The sequence below is a fragment of the Odontesthes bonariensis genome, chromosome 19 (assembly GCF_027942865.1).
Source record: "Odontesthes bonariensis isolate fOdoBon6 chromosome 19, fOdoBon6.hap1, whole genome shotgun sequence".
Taxonomy (NCBI): Eukaryota; Metazoa; Chordata; class Actinopteri; order Atheriniformes; family Atherinopsidae; genus Odontesthes; species Odontesthes bonariensis.
Genome location: NC_134524.1, coordinates 31445465 through 31470779, shown reverse-complemented (window position 1 = coordinate 31470779; position 25315 = coordinate 31445465). Strand labels below are relative to the sequence as shown.

The window sequence follows — 25315 nt, the reverse complement described above, 5'->3', positions numbered from 1 at the left end:
GTGTGGGCGGGTCGTGGAAAAGGACTAACTATCGCGTTGTTGCGTTCGTGTGTCTCGTTGGAGAGCTGGGACAGAGGCAGCAAAGCAATCCCAAATAAGCGACTACACTTCAGAAAACAAGCCCAAAAAACCCGCAACTGACAAGATTTACAAGCGACTTTACAGAAAAACAAGCCCAAAGTCGCTTATAATAAGCAGACTTGGCAACTATGGTTATTCTTCATTTATAATTAGCATTTAAGAGTTCCACCTTACTAAATAAGTATTTTTAAACCTAACCAAATTCTTCCCTGGTTTTTACCTAACTTTAAAGGGGTAAAGGCCCTGTCACACTGTTGCGTATGAGAGAAGCATATGAGTTGCGTATGAAAATTATCACTCATACGCTGGTATACGCTGACATATGCTAGGGGAACGTTAGGCATAGGTTTTTATACGTTTCAAGCACGTTGGCATACGTTGGCATACGCTGAGGCAGAAATAAATTTTTGAACATGCTCAAAACTTTTGTGCGTATGGTTAATACGCTAAGCATACGCTAGGCATACGCTGAATACGCTAGAGGTACGATATAGGTACGTTACTGATAGGTCGAGAACGCTGGACATAAATTGCCATACATTGGCATGAAGGTGTACCGTACAGCTAGCGTATTTATAGCCTCCGCCTGTCTGCCGCCTCCATCTCCGCCCGTCTGGCGGAGATGGAGGCGGCAGGCAACCGACGATTCACGGGAGCGGTCAGGAGGAGGAGTTGGGGATCTTGATCGCTCAGAAGCATGTAACTCATCAGCCGCAGGTGCATCAGGCATTTCAGCAGGTTTGGGTGAGAATGATTCTTGTGTTTTTTTGCCTTTTCCTCGGCCCGGGGCCCGGGCAAACGACGATTGCTTCTTGGGAGGCATGATCGAGATGAATGTCTCGAGAGATGTTGATAGCGCGTCGTCTACTGCAATAATGGAGCAATGTGGAAAGGCTGCTGATATAGGCGCGTTGAAACGTACGCTGGGCATGCGCAGTTCATATGCTACACATACGCTAGTCATTTTTTACTTTCAAGGACTTTTCGTGCGTATGAAAATTATATTATTAATTTTCATACGCAACTCATACGCTTCTCTCATACGCAACAGTGTGACAGGGCCATAAGATCAGAAAATCATCTCATCATCCACTGTTTTAATAAGGCTACTCCCCTGAAATCCCAATATTGATCGGATCAAAACACATTATGTAGTTTGGAAAACCTGTTGCACTAACTGTTTGTTATGGATGACTATCCAAAAGGTTCTCACGTTGAAAGAGTGTTTTATTTAGTATAAGAACAACTTGAATTAGTTCAGATACTGGGCTTATTCAGTCCAGATTCAGAAAATGGACAAATGAGCCTTAAATCTTCATTTTTTATGAAAAAAACTCTTGGGAATGGTTTGTCCAAAGTCAAACTTAGGCTCACTATGCTTGTTTACTTGAATGTAGTTTCCAATCTTTGTAGGAAAATGAAAACTGGCAGCGTTCATAACAGGATACCAAAAATGTGCCTGGCTGCTGCTGTTATAACCTACTAATGTGGTTATTGGTGGCTCACCAACCATCGGGGTATCACTGCACCTTCCCTCAGGCACCTGGCTGCACAGACCTTGATTTATAAACAGGAAAGAAACTCAGTCCTTCTCATTTAGACCATGCCTGCTGTGTGGTTCAGAATCCACCCACAGGTTTGTTCAGGTGCTAGGCACGCTGATAATGGACTGGGAACTTGTCTTCATCAATATATCTTCCCTCTGGTTCATTTCTCCATCCTGTCCAATAGGGTTCCACTTGAACTGTGGATTCGCCAAATACAATAATCTCCAGAGAGAAGAGAGCTGCCTCTCGCAGATATCTCATTTCCAACAGCGAGGAATGCATTAAGAACAGCTGCAACTGCAGACAACCTGCTGTGTAAGACTTTCATAGTGAATACTAGGTCATGAACTATAAGATCACCAAGACACAAATGTGTGATTATTGTTTTCTAAGAGAGAGATAAATAAATATATATATATATATATATGTGTATATATATGTGTATATATATATGTGTATATATATATGTATATATCAGCCGCGGCTATTCAGAGACAACACGGGAAGCCGGATAGCCTCTCCCATTCTCTGGCGAAATTGCTACATCTTCAATGTTAAATTGACGATAAAACAGTTATTCACAAAACACAAGATATGCCCAATACTGCATTTACTTTCATAACTCCAACATGTTGTCCTGTAGCTTAATGAAGGGATTTGTTCTGAAATCGCCGCCGTTCATTGAGGAAATCATGTTATGAAGCCGCCACTAACAGCCAGGCTTCAGAGCCGAGGGCTGCCCGGCTTCAGGAGGGGGGGGGGGGGAGTCAAGTTTTTTTCTACAATTCTAGGTCATCATTGGCTAAATCGACAAAAACTCATCACTTCCGAGGCAGCTCGGCGTCTCTGGGGGTAGATTAGACGTGGGCGTGTCAATATGAGGGGCTGTGTCGTGATGATTGGAGTTAGTGTTTGTCCATCATGAGAGAGAAAAAATGCTCCACAGATTCTGATCCAGCCACAGATCCAGCCATTTACTGGCCTTAGATTCCATCATACTTGATTTTGGCCTTGCTGTGTGAATTTTCAAAGTCTATACCTTCTTTCTGTGTATTTGCTGGGCATACTTGTCATACTATATATAATCTATAATTATAACTAATTCTTTTTAACTTTGCTATCTTCTGCTTTGGGATGGCACGAGCCACTACAACCCTGAACACGTAATATGGGCTTCCCCTGTTTTAAAAGTCAGCAGCCGCCACTGAGATATATATATATATATATATATATTGTGATGGCAAGCCACACAGGGTAGGAGCCACACCCTACCACAATTTGGTTTCTTTAATTTACTTTGTAATTATTACTTTGAATATTCTTTAATTATATAATGTGTTGTAGTTTGTTACTTTATTACCTTGCAGGGTTTATATGGAGTGCACACATATTAACACTGCAAGGTAAATTCAGTTTTATGTTGTATTAATACTTTATTTCTTTATTGGAGTTACCTGGGTTTGGTGTTTGGATTCCCCTTCCTGATGGGCAAAAGGTGTGGCTACAGGCTGAGATGCATGAAGTACTGCTGATGGCCTGATTGGACTGAACCAATGCTTCATGTCAAGTGGGGGGAACTGAAGGGGGTGTTTAGATGTATCTCAGTGGGGTTGTGTTAGTAGTTATGTGGCAGCCTTTTTGTTTTCGCTATTGTGTGTGAATGGTTTAGCTAAACAGTATTTAAGGGCCCTTGTGTGTCATTTCATTAGGTATCGCCAGAATGAGGAGAGGCAACACATTACTGAACAGCACTCAGTGTAGGTTTGGAAGAGTGGCATCAGGGCAGTGTGTGGGATGTAGGTTGGAGGAGGAGACAGTCCAACACGTATTGTTTGAGTGTCCTGTGTATGAAGAGGAAAGGAAACAGTGGAAGGACGAGCTGCTTGGGGACGGTGGAGCTGGCTTTGATCAGGCCACAGTGCTGGGAAGGGACGTCAATATAAGGGCAATTTTGAGGTACCTAACAACCACAGGGCTATATGCCCGCATCTAAGGAGTAGGTAGCAGAATCTCCCAGGAACCGGTAGGTGGCGGTATGTGCGAGCACAGCGTAACCCGCCAATAACTCGAAGAAGAAGAAGATTTCATTAGGTCAGTTTTGTTTGCGTCTGTCTGTCTGTCTGAGTCCTGTCAGTGATGTTTTTTGACTTTAGTATCTTGAGTTGACCTCTTTTATTGGCATGCCGGTTCAGTTGTTGATTTTGTATCTTTTTTCATGTTTGGGTAAATAAAAAACCCACTTTTGAACTCAAGACCTGTGTCCTCCCCTCTGTACTGCTTGGCATCCTGCACAATATATATATGTGTGTGTTTATTACTAATGTAAATTAGTCTGATTCTTTATTTTCAAAAGGAACACCAACACTAAAGAGGGGTCTTACCCTGCTATATAACAACCCCAAAATGAAGCCCACAATGATGAATTAAGACCAGCTATAGTCAGTTTTTATTCATCATTGTACACTTGCATAATTCCACTCTAGTTCTTCGTCCACAGGAATCTTATTTCGCACTAATGCGAGTCTACAGCTCCTCTGTTCTTCCAACCAGTTGAACAAGTAAAATCTTATTATAGCTCATGCTCGAGTACATTTTACTTACAATCGACAAGGTGAATCAAGCTTTCAGAATCATTCTAAATACAGAGTGTGATGAAGTTCACAGTGGCTGAAACCTTCTCATTCTAGAAAGAGGTGCTTGGAAAAGCTTTGCACTTGTATTACACTGTGGGGCCTGTGATGAACAGTTTAGTCCACGCATTGCGTCACTGATAGAAGTGTGTGGTGCTGTTAGCTGCTGGACCGGAGCAGAGGTTGCACATGAAGGATGGATGGAGGGGATCCAGCTAAGAACTGTCAGAGTGTATACATAGACATTCTGGGATGACTTGCTAATCAGAATGAAGCAACACACTAAAGAATACTCTTAACCAATACCCAAGGAACACTTGGAACAAGAACTCAGAAATACTTTAATACTGAAGTGATACATAACTTCTAAAGCATCAGACTTCCTTTTGGGATGAGTGCTGGCCATTGTAAAGAATACAGGCCTAAGGCACTTGTCACTGAGTTCACTTTTCAGACCAGGACACTACTTCTGTCTTTTATATCCAGTCAGTGAGAGATTCAGTAGCGCTTTTAAAAAAAAAAAAAAAAAAAACTTTTTACGTTTTCACTTTTCAAACTTGTCATCGGCTCTGGCTGACAGAGACACTGATGTCATTACTCCAACACCTAGAACCTCTGTACTTATGAATCGAAACCCTTGTCTGGCTTCAAATATTTGTATTAAGATGGACCCCAAAGCACGTCCAGGACATTAGCAATTTGTTTTCGACTTAAATACTACACACTCTTACATAGGGATGGGAATCGAAAACCGGTTCTTGTTGAGAACCGGTTCCCTGTGCTTCAATTCCTTGGAATTGTTTGGTGATTTTGCAAACGATTCCCTTATCGATTCCAGTGGGCGCGAAAGACGTCACCACGCAATGTTGCGTGGCGAGTCCGGTGCAACCAGCAGTCAACAGTAAACATGGCGCCCAAGCGGTACAAAAGCTCAAAAGTTTGATTACACATCCCTAAAAAAGGCGACAACAGGGCAACTTGCAAAGTGAATATTTCACCAAAGGGAGGAAATACTACCAACATGCAATAACTATGAATGAATGTCGCGTTTTCTATCTGCTCCGGACTAACGTTGGTGAATCTGAACCCAGCAGCAGCAACTAACTAACTAACACTGCCTATCATGTTAGCACCATTTGCCTCATTGTAAAAGCTGCTGTTAGTAACGGTTAAGGTTAAATGAATGCCTTCTCAGGCATTACATTTAGATGAAATCATGAGACAGAGCCTGACTGGCTCAGAGCCAGAGGCTGGTGGTACTACCCCCAGTTCACGTCTACCTCCAGCTTCTCCTTTCACCAGAGCAGGAAGAGTTAAATTACCCAGGCCATGATAGACCAATGTGGACCTCACCGTTGTTGGGTTTGTAAGGTCATGACTCCTGTTACTTCTAAACTAAACAAAGTTGATGCTAATCGACCGGTTTGTTGTCCTTTTTCTCCAAATGAGAATCGATAAGGGAACCGATAAAGAACCGAATCGTTAAACAGAATCGAAAATGGAATTGGAATCGTAAAAATCTTATCAATTCCCATCCCTACTCTTACATGTAGCAGATAAAAAAGTTACAACCTTGACATTACCTGCTGTTTCAAGGTCTTAGAACTACTCTTCAGCAAAAGGTGAAACAATGAAAGCACATTGGCAAAAAAATAAATATAATAATACCGATAATAATGATAATAATGAGGTATATGAAGCATTTCACCACTTGAGAGATTACAAATGTAAAAAAATCTCAGAATGGTTAGCTTTTTTCAGTTTGACATTTACCCTTTTTATATTAAATATGTGTCCATGTTTCTTCCCCGATAGTGCTTCAAAAGCACTGAACAGAAAATTAGAATCACCAGCTGTTTATTCCAATCAAAGAGGTTAAAAAGGAAAAAAGTACAACTTGATCAGAGCTTTGTAAAAAAAAGGTTTATGATAACCAATCAAAAGTCATAACACACAGCCAAAGACATTAATAAAAAAAATAAAAAAATGAACGACTGGGGTGTGTCCTGCAAACTCAAGCCTCCATCAGGCCCTCCACCATGTAAACAGTGTTGAAAAGAAGCTGCTGCATGATTGGCTCTCCTTAATCCTGACACAAGATTTCTGTATCCCCAGATTTGCAATTTAGAATAAATTATCTTTAAAAAAAAATATGGAGGTGTGACTTGTGGTGAACTTAGCATAAGAAGATTTTCAAGCAATTGGGACACACCCTAGGTATGACGTCAACTCTTTGGCACATAACATAAATCACAACACATGACATAAAAAAAAACTGTAAACAAAACAAAGGTCATTACAAAATGCATTTGTATACATGGACAGTATTAACATGTAAAAAATTAAACAGTAATCCTAAAAAAAATGATTTGGTAAATGTAACCGTACCACAGCGAAAACACTCGTCTCAGTCTGCAAGGCCTCCGTGCAAACCGCGTTGTCAAGGTTAATGTTAGCGCGCTGGGAACAGGTGGGGGAAGAGGGTGTGGGTCAGAATAAAGAAGAGGGTGGGAGGCGGGGTAAGGTTTCATTTAAAGTCTGAACTGGTGCGAGTCCTGTTTGTTCCTCCGTGTCTCTGGTTCCCACTCTGTGTTTGTCCTCCTCTTGTGTGTGTGACAGCGATGCAGTTCAGCAGCCAAAGTCTCTTTAGTGCAAATAGGCTGTCAGCCACTGCCTCCTCAGAGGGTGGAGGGGCAAGAAGGTGGTCACTTTCGTGGCGGCGGTGAGGCTGTATTTTGTTTGGCACCAGGGACCGGTCTGGAAAGAGGGGGACAAAGAAGAGATTGTTGCTTTAGGCATACTGACCTGCGGATGTTTTCTTTAAGTAAGGCTGGAAATGTCATTTACTTTTCTTAATGTCTACATGCAGAGCCAAAACATTTAGTGAGTTTAACAATGATAGATCTCACTTATCTGTGCCACAGATGGTTCTACAAAATGCTTCCTAATAGGTTTCTCATCAACACAATGTTAATCTATACATGCAGAGCTTTTCTTTAGTGTACACACGCACCGTTACACTGATGAGCAGTAGGGTAACAGACACACTGTTTATCTGAGCCTACATATTCTGCCCTGCTGCCACAAATACTGATAAATCCACCATTGAAAATGCTCCCTAATAAATCTACACTTTCCTTGAGTTTGACTACACTTTATACCACAGTGAGTAGCTCTTTCGTGCGATTTGTCAGGGTTGGGTGTGGCAGGACACGGATGCGGACTTCAGAGGTGTAAAGCAAAACTTGGTTTATTCAAAAACAAGGTTTACCAAAAGGCGCAGCTGAGCCGGATGATTAAACTTGACTGTGGGGACAAAAAACATGAATGTAACTATGACAACAAAAAACAAAAGACTTGACATGGCATGGAAAAGGCACTTATCTTTGATGTGGTGTAGCATGAAGGGTGAAAAAACAGAAAAAGGATTTCACAAAATGAAAGGGGAGCCTGGGAACTAAATACTAAACTGGGAGTGATTGGTGAATGAGTGCAGCTGGGGACAATGAATGCAGGTGACGTCAGTGAAACCAATGACCTGGCATGGGGAGTGAGGGGAAAAACAAGGGCAAAACTAAAACAAAACATGAACTCAAAAACCAAGACATGACACAACCTAAAACATGATAAAACATCAAACTAAAAACATGGGGAAAACCCCGCGGACGTGAAAAGATTACTAAGACATTTTCTGTTTTTTAAAGAAACTATTTTCTAAATAGCTAGGAAAAGATGGAAAAACAGACTAAATGTTAGGAGAGCAAAAAATGAAATAATTTGTCTGCCATCCAAATATCACTGAGTTGAAATGTCACTCCCCCTAACTTGAACCCTGACTTGACTCGATTTATGGCTCATCCAGGCTCTTGTCATCTCCCACCTGGACTACTGCAACTCCCTCCTTGCTGGCGCCCCGGCTTCTGCCATCAGACCTCTGGAGCTGGTTCAGAAAGCTGCTGCTCGTCTGGTGTTCAACCTCCCCAAGTTCTCCCACACCACTCCCTTTCTCCGCTCTCTACACTGGCTCCCTGTAGCTGCTCGCATCCAGTTTAAGACTCTGGTGCTGGCCTACAGGGCAGTGGAAGGAACAGCTCCTTCATACCTCCAGGCTATGGTCCAGCCCTACACCCCCGCCCGACCACTTCGCTCTGCGGCCACCAGGCGGCTGGCTGCCCCGTCACTCAGCGGTCCCTGCGCACGATCGACACGGTCACGGCTTTTCTCTGTTCTGGCACCCCGATGGTGGAACGTTCTCCCGACTGATGTCAGGACAGCTGAGTCGCTGCCCATCTTTCGCCGCAGGCTGAAAACCCACCTCTTCAGGAAACACTACCCTGATCCGTCCTAGTTCCTTACGCACTTATTGTTTCCTCCACCACTGGCACCCTCTATATTTTCATTACCCCCTACCCGAACCAGGGTTTGAATCCCATTCCTGCTTTTCTTACCTCTTTTATTTCTTCCCCTACCCGAACCAGGGTTTGCATCCCCACCCCGCTGTGACTGGTGTGCAGTTGGTGAGAGGCTGAGGTAGCTGACTTATCGCACCAACTCTAGCACTAGTTTTGCTCTTAGCTGTTTGGTTTTGGAAGGAAATGCACTTATGATTTCTTGTGACCTGAAGTTCTTTTGCCTACCGATGTTGAACGCACTTATTGTAAGTCGCTTTGGTTAAAAGTGTCTGCAAAATGACCGTAATGTAATGTAACTTTTCCACCCTCTCCTACCTCCTGCATGATCTCCAGTCTCAGTAAAAATGCATCACTGACCACTTAAAGTAGCGAATAACCAGAAGTCCCAACCAGCTTGGAAAACCGTATTAGGTGTCCAGCTACTTCAACTTTATTTATTGCAAGCTGGTGGTGCCTGCAGCTTATGTGAGGAAGAATCACATAAAGTGTACATACACATGTACATACACTCAGTAGCATTTGGAAATGCATGTGGTACCAATTCTGAAAATCTTGGCTTGAAGACAGCACTTGAATCTAAAATATAGAGGAGAAGTAATTGCTTAAAATTAGGACTCCAAATGATGAAATGTTAAATAAAGATGTTGATCATAATACAGTTGTGTTAACATATAATTAAAAGCACCAAATTACTGGCCTGATAAAGATTTCAGCTGACAGGCCAGAGAACTAAAATGATGACAGTCCCGTCGCAAAGTACAGGTCAAGAATTTCAAGTTACACTTTCAAAATACAGCTTTTAGTCATACCTAATTCTAACATCAAATCAGAATTTTGACTTAAAAGGACAAGGGTATCTTAATGGGTAAATTTCCTTAGAAAGTCAAACAAGGCATTTTGACTACAAATGTGAAGTAAGTGGGCATTATACACTGAAAATGGAGTGTAATATGTAGTTTGCTGGCTTCAACCTGTCTTCACAATAAACTGTCAAGTTGAAAGAAAATAGATACGTTGCATTGATTGATTAAAAATAGGTTTCCAGATCCATCGTTCTGACACATTAGACAGCAGTATCCTGCTACAAATAATGAAGCCATCATTTCTATGATGATATAGTCAAATTCAAGCCAAGTAGAGTCCAATTCATTGTAATCACATCCAATCAAATCCAATTAATTAAATTAAAAATTAGTCCAATTCATACATACAAAGCCTGTATACTCACCTACAGTAGCAGCCCCTCAAAGAGTAACACTAAGTGTCTTAAAGGTCTCGTGTCTCTAAAGTCCCCAAATATCAACCTGATCTGAAGACTTCTGTAGGAAGCAGGCCAATCTACAAAGTACCCACCCCACAACCCACAGGGCCCAAAGGAACTATGGCAAACCTTACCAATTATTCCAGGTGGTTAAGAGTGGTCATCATTTTATGGGTGATGGTGTATATAGCAACTGATAAAATCCAGTACCTGTGACTCAATAAAAATCCATAGTTTGCTTAATGTTCTTGCAAGTTTGATAATTGGTTTACTTTGATGGGTAAGCCAAAATAAAAGTTTAATAACCGATTTAATACCGGGCTTGTCAATTTGTAGACCATACACCTGGCAAGCATAAATCTGTTCATGAGCTTCTTTAGATTTCTAACTTTTCACATACTGCAAAGTGCGCCAACTCATTCCAAATTATAATTTACAATGTGCAGAAATGGGAATGGATTTAGTCCCTCAGTCAGATATGCAGTGCAGAGTTCATCTTGTTCCTAAGTAGCACGATTCAGATCCTGGAATATCCATTTTCTGTCTTTTGTCTCCATCTCCTCACTTCTCCATCAGATTTGACCATTTTTAACTAACTTTTTTAGCCAAATATAACATCTAACCAAGTAACCATGTTAATAGGCACAAGACTATTGAAAATAAGGCCATTCTCATGCATGCATGAATTTTATTCCATTTCCATCAAAGGGCATAATGTGAATACTGTTTCTTGCCGTGCTGGGTCTAAAGTAATGCAGCAAAGTCCTTTTCAGATTCTGGTGATATATAAAGTCTAATAGATGCTCCTTCCTTATCAAGGATGTGGAAGTGTAAAACTTAACTGGTATCAGAGCTGCTGGTGAGAACTAGTTGCAGACATTCTGATCCATCCGTTCAATCACAGGAGCAGAAGAACCATAAAAGAGGACAGAAATCCCTGAGGTTTTCACAACCTCTACAGATGAGGTACACGGAACAAAATGCTTGAGTCTGCATCAGAGGACAGTAAATACAAACCATCAGACTGCAGCTTGCTCTTATACAAGAAATAAAAACTGACTTCTGAGCATTTTTTTTTTTTTTAAATGAAGCAAGTATTTATTATCTGTGCTTAAAAAAAACAGCATGAATTAAAACACAGGAATATAGTGTGGCAGTATTTTTCACAAGTACAGCTGCTACTTGCTTATATATGTATATAAACAGGCCTTTCAGACAGTGCAGAACCATCAGCTTATGGAAGAAAAACCTAAACACAATGTCTTTTTCTCTCAGCATTCATCATTATGTGCATTTCATAATGTGAATGACTGGAACATTCTTAGTGAGGTCAAACTAAAGTCAGAAAACACTGTTGTGAGTCCAACCGCCAGTGCAGAGAGCTGTAAGGCATGCTGCTTGATAGAATAGCAATGGACTTGAGTGGGTGGAGGAGATAATGGTGCTGGCTTACACTAATTGCAAAAAAAGCAGTGTGGCAGCCTGTAATTAAGGCGAGCCAACTCCATCCAACAAATGAATAAAATCACAAAACACAATATCTTTTAACAAATGATGAAAGTAAATTTTAGAATGTTCAGTAAAGGAAGTCTCCCACTACATTTACACACACCACGCCAAACCATGTATCCACCACACAATCTAAAGCTTTAAGCTACACATTTACAAACCCAAGCATGATAATGACTGAATAATGCAAGATACAGTCAAACTTTACAGGTGTGTAGTAAAAATCTAAATGAAGGTCAAGTTGAAAGGTGTCACAGTCGGTGTCACCCCCACCTTCGGCTTCAGATTTTGCACAAAATCAAAGCAAAACTTTGCATCAACTACCCACACACAAGTGTAGAGTCTGTAGAGTCAATGGGGCATTCAAAAAACTGGCTTCAAATGTAAAATATGCATACAATTGAATTGCATCATTCTGTTTAAGAACTTATTGTTCCCAGGCCCGCCGTTCCGTATACGCAGAGTACGCAGAGCGCGTAGGGCCCCAAGTACCTGGCGGGGGCCCCCAAAATTAAGGTTGTTAAAAAAATTTCATGATAGTTATTATATTATTACATGAAAGAAATTATATAAATTAGTCATGAACAGGCCCAGCGTTTTTCTTAACTGTGTGCCCTATTACTCGATTCGGGCAAATTAGATGTGTTTACCTTATCTATACCCCCCCTTCCTGAAATGGTACAATGGTTCCTGAATGGTACAGTCTTCAAAGTTACCGCATCGGAGGTGGTGGAGCATCCTCCTACCTGACGTTTTCCGAGTTATGCCCGTTAACAGTGAAGAAGATTTAGAATGTCAAGTAAAAGGCCACATGATTCTGGCGCTGACAAAGAAAGAAAAGAAAAGGGAGAGATGACGCTCGTGCATCCCTTGCAGGTAAGTTCGTGTTTTTGGTGTAATTGTTTTGCTAACCTAACGTTCAGTGATATTGCTGCCAGTTAACATCAGCAACCTAGGCTTGGTTAGTTTTGGATTTGACGACAAGTTTGGAGTTACGAACAAAATCTACTAAATGCTGGCGACCGTGTGTAGAGTTTGTGTAAAGTACAGCACTGTCACACGCTGAGTGGCGTAGCAGGCCGCCAACAGGTGTGACGGGAATGATTGACATCTACCCATCATTCCCCTAAAAAGCGAGAAAAGTTAACAAGACAAAAGCAGTAATGGCATCATAAAGAAGTTATATTAGTGGCGCGGAAAAACGGAGGAAGAAAAACGACCTGAGGACAAAGGTAAGGCATGTGTTGGGTGATGTGGGCTGGATAGCTGGAGGTGGGACGTTTTTTGTGTTTATTTGTCCTGCTAGCTAGTCTCGGATAAATGTTGTGTAGCTGGCTGGGATTTGTTCGTTATTAACTCGGCTTCAGTGTTTGCCTCATGAAAGTTTGCTTATATAAGATGAGTATGTCACACGTGAATGAACAGTCAGTCCTGCCACGGTTAATGACTGACTGACTCCAGACCCGTTTATTCAGATTCTAGCAGGGAGGGAGGCATGCTGTTATCCTGCTCTGTCATTGCTCAGTGGAAGTTGTCTCTCAGGTATTTGACACGATTTTGGCATTACTTAGGAATCATTTGCTAAGTTTGGTGTGTTATTTATAGGCCTCTAGAAGTGTTCTACTGTTAGTTTTTTAAGTGATATACAAATATTAGGCATCCTGTTGATTATTTTAGAATATTGTGGCAGTGGATCATTTTTCTTAGTTTTATTACTTTAACTACTACAATGTGTAAATGCAGAAACTTCTTAAAAGTGACAACTTCCAAAACTCTTTTGATCCTCTGGCCATCAGGATGTACAACAGCTTTAAGTGATGGCGCTTCTGTATTTCACTGGTCACTTTATATTTCACTTTGGTCTTATTTCACTGGTCACTTTAGATTTCACTTTGGTCTTATTTCACTGGTCACTTTAGATTTCACTTTGGTCTTATTTCACTGGTCACTTTAGATTTTCAAACTGTTTTTTAAATAGTTTTTTTAATTCTTAGATTGTTTTTAAAGTGTTTGTAATTGTATAAACATTTTTTATTGCTTTATGTCTGCTACTGGATGCTTGAATTTCTTTCGGGATCAATAAAGTATCTATCTACTTTGTAATTGGGTACAATCTTTAAAGGGACGCTGTACATTACAGTTTAATATTTTAAAAAAACTCAAAATCTGTTTTATTTATTGTTTTCTTTGTATTATATATTCTTATTAGTTTCACTTGCCTGAGTGGTTCAACTTAAGATGTTTATTTAAACTCTAGCCTGTTTTGCTCATAAAGTGTAATAGATCTTAGTGTTCCATCTAAATGGTTAGGAATCTCTTCATTGTAGTTTGACAAACTAGGGGCCCCCAAACGGTATCTTGCTTAGGGCCCCCACAAAGCTAGAAACGGCCCTGATTGTTCCTGACTCTTATCTTAACATATGTATCTAGATACGTACTGAATTATCTTAAAAATGATATGACTTGTAAAAGGATACTTGTAGACCCCGAGTACAGATGCCACAATATGCAGGATTCATGGCTTTAAATGACTACATTGTGAACCTGAATAAGTAACAGCCAGCAGCAGAGTAGAGCGGCGGGGTTAATTACAATATTCCAAGATTATTAAATGTCGCAAAAGTATAGAGTTCCATCTTAGTCATTTAAAGGTATGAAATGAATCATATTTATGGAAAATTGTCCATATATGTAATATTTCAAGAGAGACTGGCTCTCCGGGATAAAATGAATGTCTGGAGAAAGATACAAAGCATTTCAAGGGCTTTTATTGGCTTTTTAGTTAGAAAAGATCAATCCAAAGCTTTGTCTAGGACTTGGAAGGAAGGAACAGAGATGGAATGTAGCATTCTGTCTGCATTAGTGTAAAATGACCTGGAGCTATGAAGTATATTTTCATTTGCTTAAAATCTGCTTCTCATGTTCACATAGGAAACATGTCCTCCTCCACAGAGTCCAACGTACTGCACTGCCATGTTCCCAGTAGGGCAGGGCAGACAAACTTCAGGGGAGGGACTTTCACATCCCATCAAATCTATCAGTCTTTTAAGGCTATAGATTCCATTACCAGAAGATACACTGAGTAGTTATTCTAGTTTTCCATTGACAACCATTGCAAACTTTTTTTGGCAGCTTTTACAGCAGCGAGGTTGTGTATCAAACTAATTGTCACTGGATCAGCACACCTCACTTCATAAAATTCTGAATGCAGCACTGATTGCATAATCAGGGCCCATCTAAAGTCTGTGGATCCGAGTTTAACACGGGAAATAGTCCCTATTGTTACTCCCCCAAACGAGAAATTTCTCATTTGTTTTGGGGATATTTTGGAACTTGTATTCCTGTATGATAATTTGCCTTAAAAAGCAATATTTTTTATAAAAAGGAAAGTGAACATGTTCAGTTAAAAAACAAAACAACCAAATGTAATACTTTCATATTGACATGAAAACTGTATGTCTGTTCGGTTCATTTGGAAGCTACATATATATCCATCCATCCATCCATCCATCCATCCATCCATTATCTTCCGCTGCTCCGGGGATCGGGTCGCGGGGCCAGCAGCCTAAGCAGAGAAACCCAGACGTCCCTGTCCCCGGCCACTTCCTCCAGCTCTTCTGGGGGGACCCCGAGGCGTTCCCAGGCCAGCCGAGAGACATAGTCTCTCCAACGTGTCCTGGGTCTCCCCCGGGGCCTCCTCCCAGTGGGACAGACCCGGAACACCTCATCAGGGAGGCGTCCAGGAGGCATCCTAATCAGATGCCCGAGCCACCTCATCTGACTCCTCTCGATGCGGAGGAGCAGCGGTTCTACTCCGAGCCCCTCCCGGATGACCGAGCTTCTCACCCTATCTCTAAGGGAGAGCCCAGACACCCTGCGGAGGAAACTCATTTCGGCCGCTTGTATTCGCGATCTCGTTCTTTCGGTCACTACCCACAGCTCGTGACCATAGGTGAGGGTATGAACATAGATTGACCGGTAAATCGAGAGCTTGGCCTTCTGGCTCAGCTCCTTCTTCACCACGACGGGCCGGTGCAGAGCCCGCATAACTGCAGACGCCGCACCGATCCACCTGTCGACCTCCCGCTCCATTCGTCCCTCACTCGTGAACAAGACCCCGAGATACTTGAACTCCACTTGGGGAAGGATCTCATTCCCGACCCGGAGAGAGCATATATATCAACAAACACTAATGCCAACTATCTGTGTGATGTCATCAGCTCAGTTGTTGCCATGCTATAAAAATAACATGAATGCATCGACGGCAATCTCTTTAGATAAGCATGCCTCTCGCTCTGCTACGCTTCCAACTTTCCAAATCAAATGCTGTATTATGTCTATTTCAAATATGGATACAACTGCTCTGGCCAGTCACCATTAGCAAAAGCAGACCATAATCTGGTACTCCTCACCACCACATCCACTGTTCAGTGGCAACCTGTGACATTATGAACCATGAGGAGGTGGTCGCATGAATCAGCAGGGGTGCTTTGAGGTCAACAAGTGCCATGCCCTCTGCAAGCCACATGGAGATCATATCCATGCCGGGACTTAGTGCGAGTCAGACTTAATTCATTTCTAGTAAATATTTACCTGATGTGTGGATTTAATACAAAACTTAAACCTTTGAGAGGCTAAGCAACATTCCTGTGAAGTAATGTTTGTGTAAGGACCAGATTGGGAATTTCTACACCGAGGAAGAGACAGATCGTCTAATTTACACCAGAGCTGCCCCATAAAATTATGTGTACGCATTAACGCCGAACTAAGTTAGGCAAACAAAGAACCCTTTTAGGAGACACTGGAGAATCACCAGACTGTGCTCCCTTCCTTATCTGGACAAAAGTAAATCAAACAGGACATCGGCTTTGATTTAGCTCGACGAGAGACAGACTCTCATGGAAGTCTCAAAGTAGTAAGGGAACCTCCGCCTCATCTCCTGTCGCCGGCTGGGTCTGGCTCCCGCGGCCGTGGCCCAGACGCATTCATCGTGGGAACATCCATGGTCAGGCATGTCCAGGTAACCAGGTGTCTGTTACCCAGGTGCGTTCGTCAATGACATCACCAACTCCGCCCATGAGCTTTCACAGCACAAATCTTCTTTTCAACAATAGTAGTTCACATGTGGCCTAAACGATCTCAAGCTGCTGTAATCAGAGGCCCTGAAGCAAGACTTTATCACCCTCATCCACAGCATTGAACAGTTAAAGAAACAATGCATCACCTCCGGCCCACTTCCCTCACCTCGGTTTGGGAACATCAAATCATCTGGCTCAAAGGACACTGCAACTCCAATAACAATATTCCATATGTTGACAATTATACAACCTTTTACAATAGACCATACCTTTTCAAACACGACGGCTTACATCCAAATCAAACAGGATCTCATCTTTTATCCATGAACATTAAACTGACTCTTGACTCTAATAAAGCATTTACAGAGTGACGGTACAACAGCCACAACTCAGTCAAACTCCAATCTCCTCCAGCCAATCCCTCATCTACAGTACACCTTATAGCAGTTCACATCACCAGCAGATATTACAAACACCTCCAGTCACATCCATACACTAGTTCCAGATGTCACCCCATACACCAAGTACCTTTTCTTCAACTCTTAACATGGCTATTTAAATGTTCGATCTCTTTTAAATAATCTTTTATCATAAATGATCTGATTTTAGACAATAATATCGACTGTCTCTTTTTAACTGAAACCTGGCTTGGCGTTGACGAACCAGTTATTCTCACGAGGCTTCCCCACCAAATTTAATTTCTTATTTTCTATTGGGGGGGCGATTGGGCATTGATTGCTCGAAGCTCAGTTTTAACAAAGACCGTTCCTTTAAATAATTCTTCTTCTTTTGAGCATCATTCCTTTGTTTTTAGCAACCCGCCTGTCTTATGTGTCACAGTCTACAGACCACCCAAGCCTCCTTCCTGTTTTATTCAAGAGTTTTCTGACTTTTTAACATTGATATACTCAAAATACAACAACATTTTAATAACTGGTGATTTTAACTTGCATAATGATAACAGCTGTGATTTTTGTGCAAATTAGTTTTTAAACCTCTTGAACAGCATGGATTTTAAAGTGGTGTGTCCTCTGTTGTTGACCTGGCTGTGTCAGACCACTACTGTGTGTTTTTTAATGTCACCAGTTTTATCCAACAGGAGGCCCCGGTGAGAACCGTGAGGAAGCGGTATATTTCTTCTTAAGTGGCTGCCAATTTTATTGACATTTTACATCATACCCCTGCACAGTTTTTACCTGCATCGTGTGATTTTATTGTTGATTATTTTAACAGCAAACTGAAGTCAGCCATTGATGCTGCAGCTCCACTTAAAACAAAATCAGTAAAAGTTAAAACCATACCACCGTGGAGAAATGAGAGAATCAAACAAATGAAAAGGAACTGCAGGAGAGCAGAAAGAAAATGGAGGAAAACAAAATTAACCATCCACTTTTTCAGGAACACAACATTTACAACAGTGCAGTAAATCAGGCAAGAACCCTCCATTTTTCAAATCTTATCACACAGAACCAAAATAATCCTAAATTCCTTTTCAAAACGTTCGATCTTTTAATAAACACAGATTTTAACAAGTCCTCCATGCCAGCATCAGACGCTGCATGTGAGGACTTTGCAGACCACTTTAGAAGTAAGATCAATGCTATTAGATCCAGCCTTTTATCTCAACAAAATGTTGATTTTAACATTTCTGAAGCATTGTTTTTATCCGAGGTAACACTGGAGAGTTTTATCTTGGTTGATGCCGAGATGCTTGGTCGAGTTTTCTCCTAACTAAACCCAACAACCTGCCTTTTAGATCCCATTCCAACATCTCTTTTAAATACTTTTTATGGTTTATTTGAGTGTGAGCTTCTAAATATTGTAACTTGCTTTCTTCAGACGGGTGTTGTCCCATCTGGCTGTAAAACTGCAGTGGTGAGGCCCCTTCTGAAGAAGAGCAATTTAGATCGCAAGATCCTTGATAATTACCGACCTGTATCCAACTTACCGTTTTTAAGTAAAATGATAGAAAAAGTTGTTTTTGTCCAATTAAATAATTTTTTTAAACAAACACGATATTTTTGAGAAACATCAGTCTGGTATTAGGAAGAACCACAGTACAGAGACAGCCCTTTTAAAGATTGTTAATGATCCTAGGTGTAACATGGACTCATAGAATCTTTCAGTCCTGGTGTTTGCTGGATCTTAGTGCAGCTTTTGATACAGTAGATCACCACATTTTATTAAACGGACTAAGAAGACTGATGGGTGTCTCTGGCACTGTTCTTAAATGGTTTTACTCCTATCTCACGGATCGACAGTTTTTCATAAGTATGGATACATGATCCTCGAGAATTCATAAAATCAAGTGTGGGGTTCCCCAAGGATCAATTTTAGGCCCATTGTTTTTTAATCTGTACATGTTGCCACTTGGGGATGTCACCAGGAGACATGGCATTAGTTTTCACAGCTATGCTGATGATACACAGCTTTACATTGCCGTGTCTCCTGATGACCTAGAAGCAGTTAACGTTCTTTTAAACTGTATTTCAGATAAAAAGTCATGGATGGCAGAGAATTTCTTACAGCTCAACCAGGGCAAGACTGAAGTTTCAATTACTGGTCCTGAATACAAGAGAGAGATCATTTTACCAAAACTACAAAAGTTTAAATCTTCTCAACGTGTGAAAAATCTGGCTGTTCTTTTTGACTCCGAGCTGGATTTTATCCCATATATTAGAAATGCAACAGGAAAGACAGGATTTTATCATCTTAAAATTATTGCCAGAGTACCTATTTCTCTCTCTTGCCAGCTGATGCATGATTTTATTTCTGCAAGAATAGATAATTGGTTTATTGTCTGGTCTTCCCAAAAAAAGTACTTCTTACCTACAATTATTACAGAATTCAGCTGCATGTGTGCTGACGAGGACCAGAGGGCGGGAACACATGACACCAGTTTTAAAATCGCTGCATTGGCTCCCTGTGTGTTTCAGGATTGATTTTAAGGTTCTTTTAGTTGTTTAGAAATGTCTTATTGGTCTTGGGCCTTCTCATCTATCTGATCTGCTTTTAAATTATGAGCCCTCGCTCATAAGGTCCTCTGGTTCTTTTAGTTGTTCCAAAAGTTCGAACCAAAACTTATGGTGAGACGTCGTTCCACTATTATGGACCTCATCTGTGGAACAGCCTGCCAGAGAACCTCACGGCTGCAGACTGTTGATGTTTTTAAAAAGAGGCTCAAGACCTACCTTTTTAGTTTAGCTTACAGCTGAATTTTATTTCATTTATTTATTTATTTAGTTTCCTTTTATCTATTCATCTATTATTTTAAATGTTTGTCTTTTAATCATTTTATTATATACTTATTATATACTTATTTATCCAGTGTTTTTCCTCAAGTGGATCTTCTACACCGGGGACTATGCCTACTTGGTCTGTGGGGTCATTGCTGTGGGGATCGCCCTGGTTCGGGGGGTGGCTGGGGGATCCTGCACTGCAGCCTTGGCTGGGGTGTGGATGCCGGCCTGCCCTGATCTGGGCGGTTCCCCGTGGTGACGGCCTCTGTGGTCATTGGTGGGCTGGCTCCCGGTGTTATGTGTGCAGTGTGGTTGTCAGTGTGATGTTGTGTGTGTGTGAGTTTATGTATGTATTAACTGTATTACGTAAAGCACTTTCTGCTGCTTATTTGTATAAAAAGTGCTATATAAATAAAGTTTGATTTGATTATTTTCCTCAGATTTTGTACATTTTCTTTCAGGTTCTCAGTGAAATCACAAGCTACATTTTAAGACCTTTTTCACAATCGTACTTGGAAAAATAACGAAGAAATCATTATTTTGTAAAATGACTAACTTGTCTCTGGAGCCACATTGCCCCCTAGTGCTCTGTAGTATTGAGTAGTTCAATCTAAATTAATTCAGTAACTGGACATTTATATTAAGTAATGCAACTGTTAACCGATGTTTCCTGCTGTTTCTTTTTGTATTCCATGGTTAACACAGGAAAATAACATTGTTTGGTTCGTTATTCATATGTCATAACTTTACAGATATCCATCTGAATGTTGAGATCTACAATCGTTATATATGTTATGTTATGCTGTTTATTTGACGTTCTTTATACCATACGTTTATGTTATGTCTTTAACCCTCATTACGTGTCATTGTAGATTTTTTTTTACTATCCCTTTGTATGTGTCTGCCAAGTCTCTGTGTTTCAGGTGCAGTTTCCTGAGGGATGATTGAGGGCACCTGCATGAAGCTGTGGGGACGGCCTATATAAGTGGATCCTCCCTCCGCCGCTTTGAGACTCATCAGCATTCATTTTAACATGCCAGAATCGTAATCGTAATCACGTTATCAACGTGAGGGAAAATTTATGTTTATTTAAATTGAGAAAATCTTTTAACCTTCAAAAGTTACAGCTTTCTCATGACAACTTGTTGTGTTGCTGTAAAAGTGCAAATCAAGCTAACAAACACACTGAACTGTACATGTTCAATATCTATATCTATATTTGGTTGCAGCTCAAACACTTTTAAACAATTGTCCTTCATTCGTCTGGTCCAGTTGCTGAGAAAAAAAAAAAAAAGAGAGACTGGGAGTTCTACGTTATCACACAGTGTTTGCACATGCTGATCTCACACATACACTGTATAGATACATGTTTATGTTTATGCATTTGGCAGACGCTTTTATTCAAAGCGACTTAGACTCATATCCCAGGTAGGCAGCTAGCGTAAGGGGTCTTGCCTATGGACTAGGGATGGGAATCAAAAACCGGTTCTTGTTGAGAACAGGTTCCCAGTGTTTCAATCTTTGGAATCGTTTGGTGATTTTGCAAATGATTCCCTTATCCATTCCAGTGGGCGCGAATGACGTCACCACGCAATGTTGCGTGGCGAGTCCAGTGCAGCCAGCAGCCAACAGTAAACATGGCGCCCAAGCGCTCGAAAGTTTGATTACACTTCCCTAAAAAAGACGACAACAGGACAACTTGCAAAGTGAATATTTCACCAAAGGGAGGAAATACTACCAACATGCAATAACTATGAATGAATGATTAACGTCGGTGAATCTGAACCCAGCAACGTTAGCAACGTTAGCATGTCCTCGGCTAACACTGCAGACTGGCTCAGAGCCAGAGGCTGGTGGTACTACCCCCAGTTCACCTCTACCTCCAGCTTCTCCTTTCACCAGAGCAGGGAAGAGTTAAATTACCCAGGCCATGATAGACCAATGTGGACCTCACCGTTGTTGAGTTTGTAAGGTCATGACTCGTGTTACTTCTAAACTAAACAAAGTTGATGCTAATCGACCGGTTTGTTGTCCTTTTTCTCCAAATGAGAATCGATAAGGGAACCGATAAAGAACCGAATCGTTAAGCAGAATCGAAAATGGAATTGGAATCGTAAAAATCTTATCAATTCCCATCCCTATTAAGGACCCCTACTGTAGGTAGCTTTTCATACCTTTCATGCGTTGGGGTCAGGATTCGAACCCCGATCACCCACTTGGACTGGAAATGCAGACCTGAGGCTGCAGTCACTCTACAGTTTTCTAACAAGCTGTGGCATATCTTCCATACATTTTTGGTGGAGAATGCATTTTTCTTTGCAACCATCTGGTGGGGAAGCAGCATCATAGCCAGTGACTCACAGAAACTAAAGAAACTGATAAAGAATGCTGGCTCTGTGCTGGGGACTACTCTGGAGCCATTGGACCTGATTTTAGAAAGAGCAATGTTGTCCAAGCTGCTACCATAAAAGCACAACACAGTGCACCTTTAATATATCTAACGTACTTCCCACCGCAGTAACCTGAGGGACCCCTTTATGACAAAATGCATGATTTACCAAGATCTTTATTTGTTCTCTTCCTTTTTTCTTTATTTCTACATTTTTTTACTTTTCATTTGGTAAACACGTTTTTTTAATTTACTCAGCAACCTTTTGGATAAAAAAATAAAAAACATTTAAATCTAAGGAAGTGAAATTAAAACCTCTGTATGATATGAGAAAACAACCTAATCAGCTAATGACTATAGTATTCAAGTGTGTCAGTGTTATGTTTGCCCACCTGAGTACTCTGAGAGGGGGGATAGCTGAGACTTTGCCCACAGGCTTGGGTCCAACTGCTGGGGGCATCATGACCAGCAGGCCCTCGGAGCGTTTGGAGCCGGGGGTTCGGCTTGGACTCGCTTTGGTGGAAGCCCCCCTGGCTGGACTGAGGGGGAGAGGCCTCTGAGGAGCGAAGGGGGACGGTCTCGACTGCAGCTCAGACACCAACTGCGGGACAGTAATGAGTGGTGTTTAGATTATTGAACAACCAAATCACACAGGACATCAGGACAAACAAACCCAGTCACCCGGTGGACACACCGAGCAACCAGTAAGCTATTTTCATAGGAACTTTGCAGACTTCTGTTAAATACAAAAAGAGAAACAACAATCCTTTAAAACAAAAAACAAAAAAGAGAGAAAAAAGAGGCTTAGTGACATAGAGCCAACAACAGCCAAACCAAATACAATATTCCTGGCACATAGTCACAGCAAGCAGGAGAGTTCCGTTCTTTTCCAATATGTGTACTGATAGTCATCATCCAAGGTGTCCCTTGCATTGCTTCAGCTCACTGGTAAGAGCAACTTCACAAGGGTTTCTGGGTAAAAAAAAAAAAAAAAAACTACCATACTGCTCTGAGATCAGACCTTAACTTGATCTAATTTAAAGAAATCAGATTTAAAAAAAAGTCAGAATTGCTTCAGGATTCAGAAGAAATCTTTACACTTCTAAGAAGAACCCTAATTCAAAGAGCCCCGTGGTTTTAGCAAAAGCTCTGTGTTACAATTAGTGGAGAAAGAGGTGATGGAGACCCAAATTCAGACACTGGAACTGGTTGAAGGAAACTTGATTTATTAGAAAACTAAAACAAAAAGCACGGCCGAGCCAGAATACATAAAAACTAAACTTTAAGAAAATCAAAATGCAGACAAAGTTGCAAACAACAAACTGACCAGAAGTAGACTGAACCCTGAAACAGAACAAGAGGCAGTACAGCGAGAATCTGACAAATGCTATGACAAAGCAGAGAGCTTAGATACTGTGGGGGAAATGATTAGTGAGTGACTGCACCTGAGGATAACCACAGCCGAGGCCGTGGAGCTAATGACCCACCAAAGGGAACTATGGGAGGAGGTGGAAAGTGGAACTTACCTGAATCAAGAGAAAACTAACGACAAAGACAAAACAGTAGAGTAACAAAAATACCAAAAAGGCTCAACAAAAGATAAAAGTGTAATAAAATCCAAGGACTTAATAACAACACTGCAAATTATTTGGTTCTTACCAAGAAAAAAAACCTTACATTTAGAAGTGCTAGATATTTTGTCTTGTTTTAAGAATTAATTTCTTATTTTAAGTCTTCAGCTTAACAGTATAATCTTATATCAAGCAAAACTTTACTTTTTTGTCTCAAACAGGCAGGGAATCATAAAATGAGACAATTAACACTTAAAATAAGATGTATTACGTTTCTCCTCCAAAGTCTCATCAAAATAAATCTTGTTTTAAGATTCAATAACAAACTCAACGTGCTTGATTCAAGAGTCACACAGAAAATATCTGAAAACACACTTTATTCCTTGGATTTTAAGCATATGACAAATGTTTGTTCACAAAACTGCCTTTGTTAAATCTAGAAACAAGACTCCAACAATCTTAATTTAAGAAATCTTGCCAAGTCAAATTATCTTGCATGGACAGATTTTTTCACTTGTTTTGAGTACCGTTTCCCTTAGTTTTAGTGTTTTTTATCTTGTTTGAAGACCCCTATTTTTTGCAGTGGAGACAGAATAGAAACAAAACCCAGAAAAAAACAAGACATGAAAAACAGAACTAAAGTAAGAAAAAAACAGAAACCTGAGGGACAAGAAAAATCCCAACACAAATAATCATAGAGTTTTTTACTAAACAGAATTTGCCAACCTAAAGGGCCTTACCAGTGGAGAACGTGTTGGGTTAAGGGGCAGCGGTTTCTTGGGTGGGCTGAGTCTCTGTGGCGTTGGAGGGGACTTGGGTGGGGCTGCCGGGGGCTTTCCAGTTGGCAAAGGTGGCCGTACTACCTTGAAATCCCGGGGACGACCTTGGGGAGATGGAACAGGCCTAAGAGGTCGCACAATGTTTACCGGCTGAGTGCCATTTGGGATGGAGCCCGGTCTGAGAGGCAGGACCTCTTTGTTGGTGTGAGGAATCTGGGAGCAGAGAAGGGACATACATTAACAAACCGGATGAAAAGAAAATCAGTGTAAAATAAGAGTTTCCAACAATTTTTTGTCTAATTGCTGCAGCTTTCATGTGACAACATGTTGTATTGCTGTAAAAGTTCATATCAAGCTAAACAAATTAACAATGGTGGATGGGAGCAGGTGAACATATCTATATATGGTCAGCATCTATATATATCTACATATGGTTGCAGCTGCAACTTCTGACTTCAGAACAAGAAGTTTATAAAAAACAAGAACAATTTCCAGTCTTTCCTTTGTTTAACACACTTTTTGTCTAATTGAAGCATACCACCTATGCAAATGAACATATTTGAGAAGCGATAGTTCATGTGCAGTGATAAGAATAAAATGTATTCTGCAGCACAGCTTCAGATAATGTCTAATCATAAAATTGTGATAGTTTGAATTTTGGGTCTGAAGGACATGTTAGATTTACAATATAACATTAACACATTTTTTTTTTGACATTATCCTTGTTCAACTATATTTTTCAGTCTTTAAATGTCAACATATGTGATTAAGCTCCATTCCCAACCAGGCGAAGCACCTCCAAATGACCCAAGAGGCTTT

At 40.9% G+C, this 25315-nt stretch overlaps 1 protein-coding gene across 1 annotated transcript in view; it reads right to left on the bottom strand.

Annotated features, from left to right (window-relative positions):
* Positions 1–6159: 6159 nt before the first annotated feature.
* The window catches only part of adam19a (ADAM metallopeptidase domain 19a), a 251379-nt gene continuing 232223 nt past the window's right edge, over positions 6160–25315 (bottom strand). Inside the window, exons 21-23 of the mRNA XM_075450674.1 lie at positions 24458–24709; positions 22539–22747; positions 6160–7015 (exon numbers count right to left, since the gene is read on the bottom strand). Coding sequence (XP_075306789.1) covers positions 6964–7015; positions 22539–22747; positions 24458–24709 — 513 coding nt within the window. The 3' untranslated portion in view covers positions 6160–6963. The remainder of the gene's footprint in view (positions 7016–22538; positions 22748–24457; positions 24710–25315) is intronic.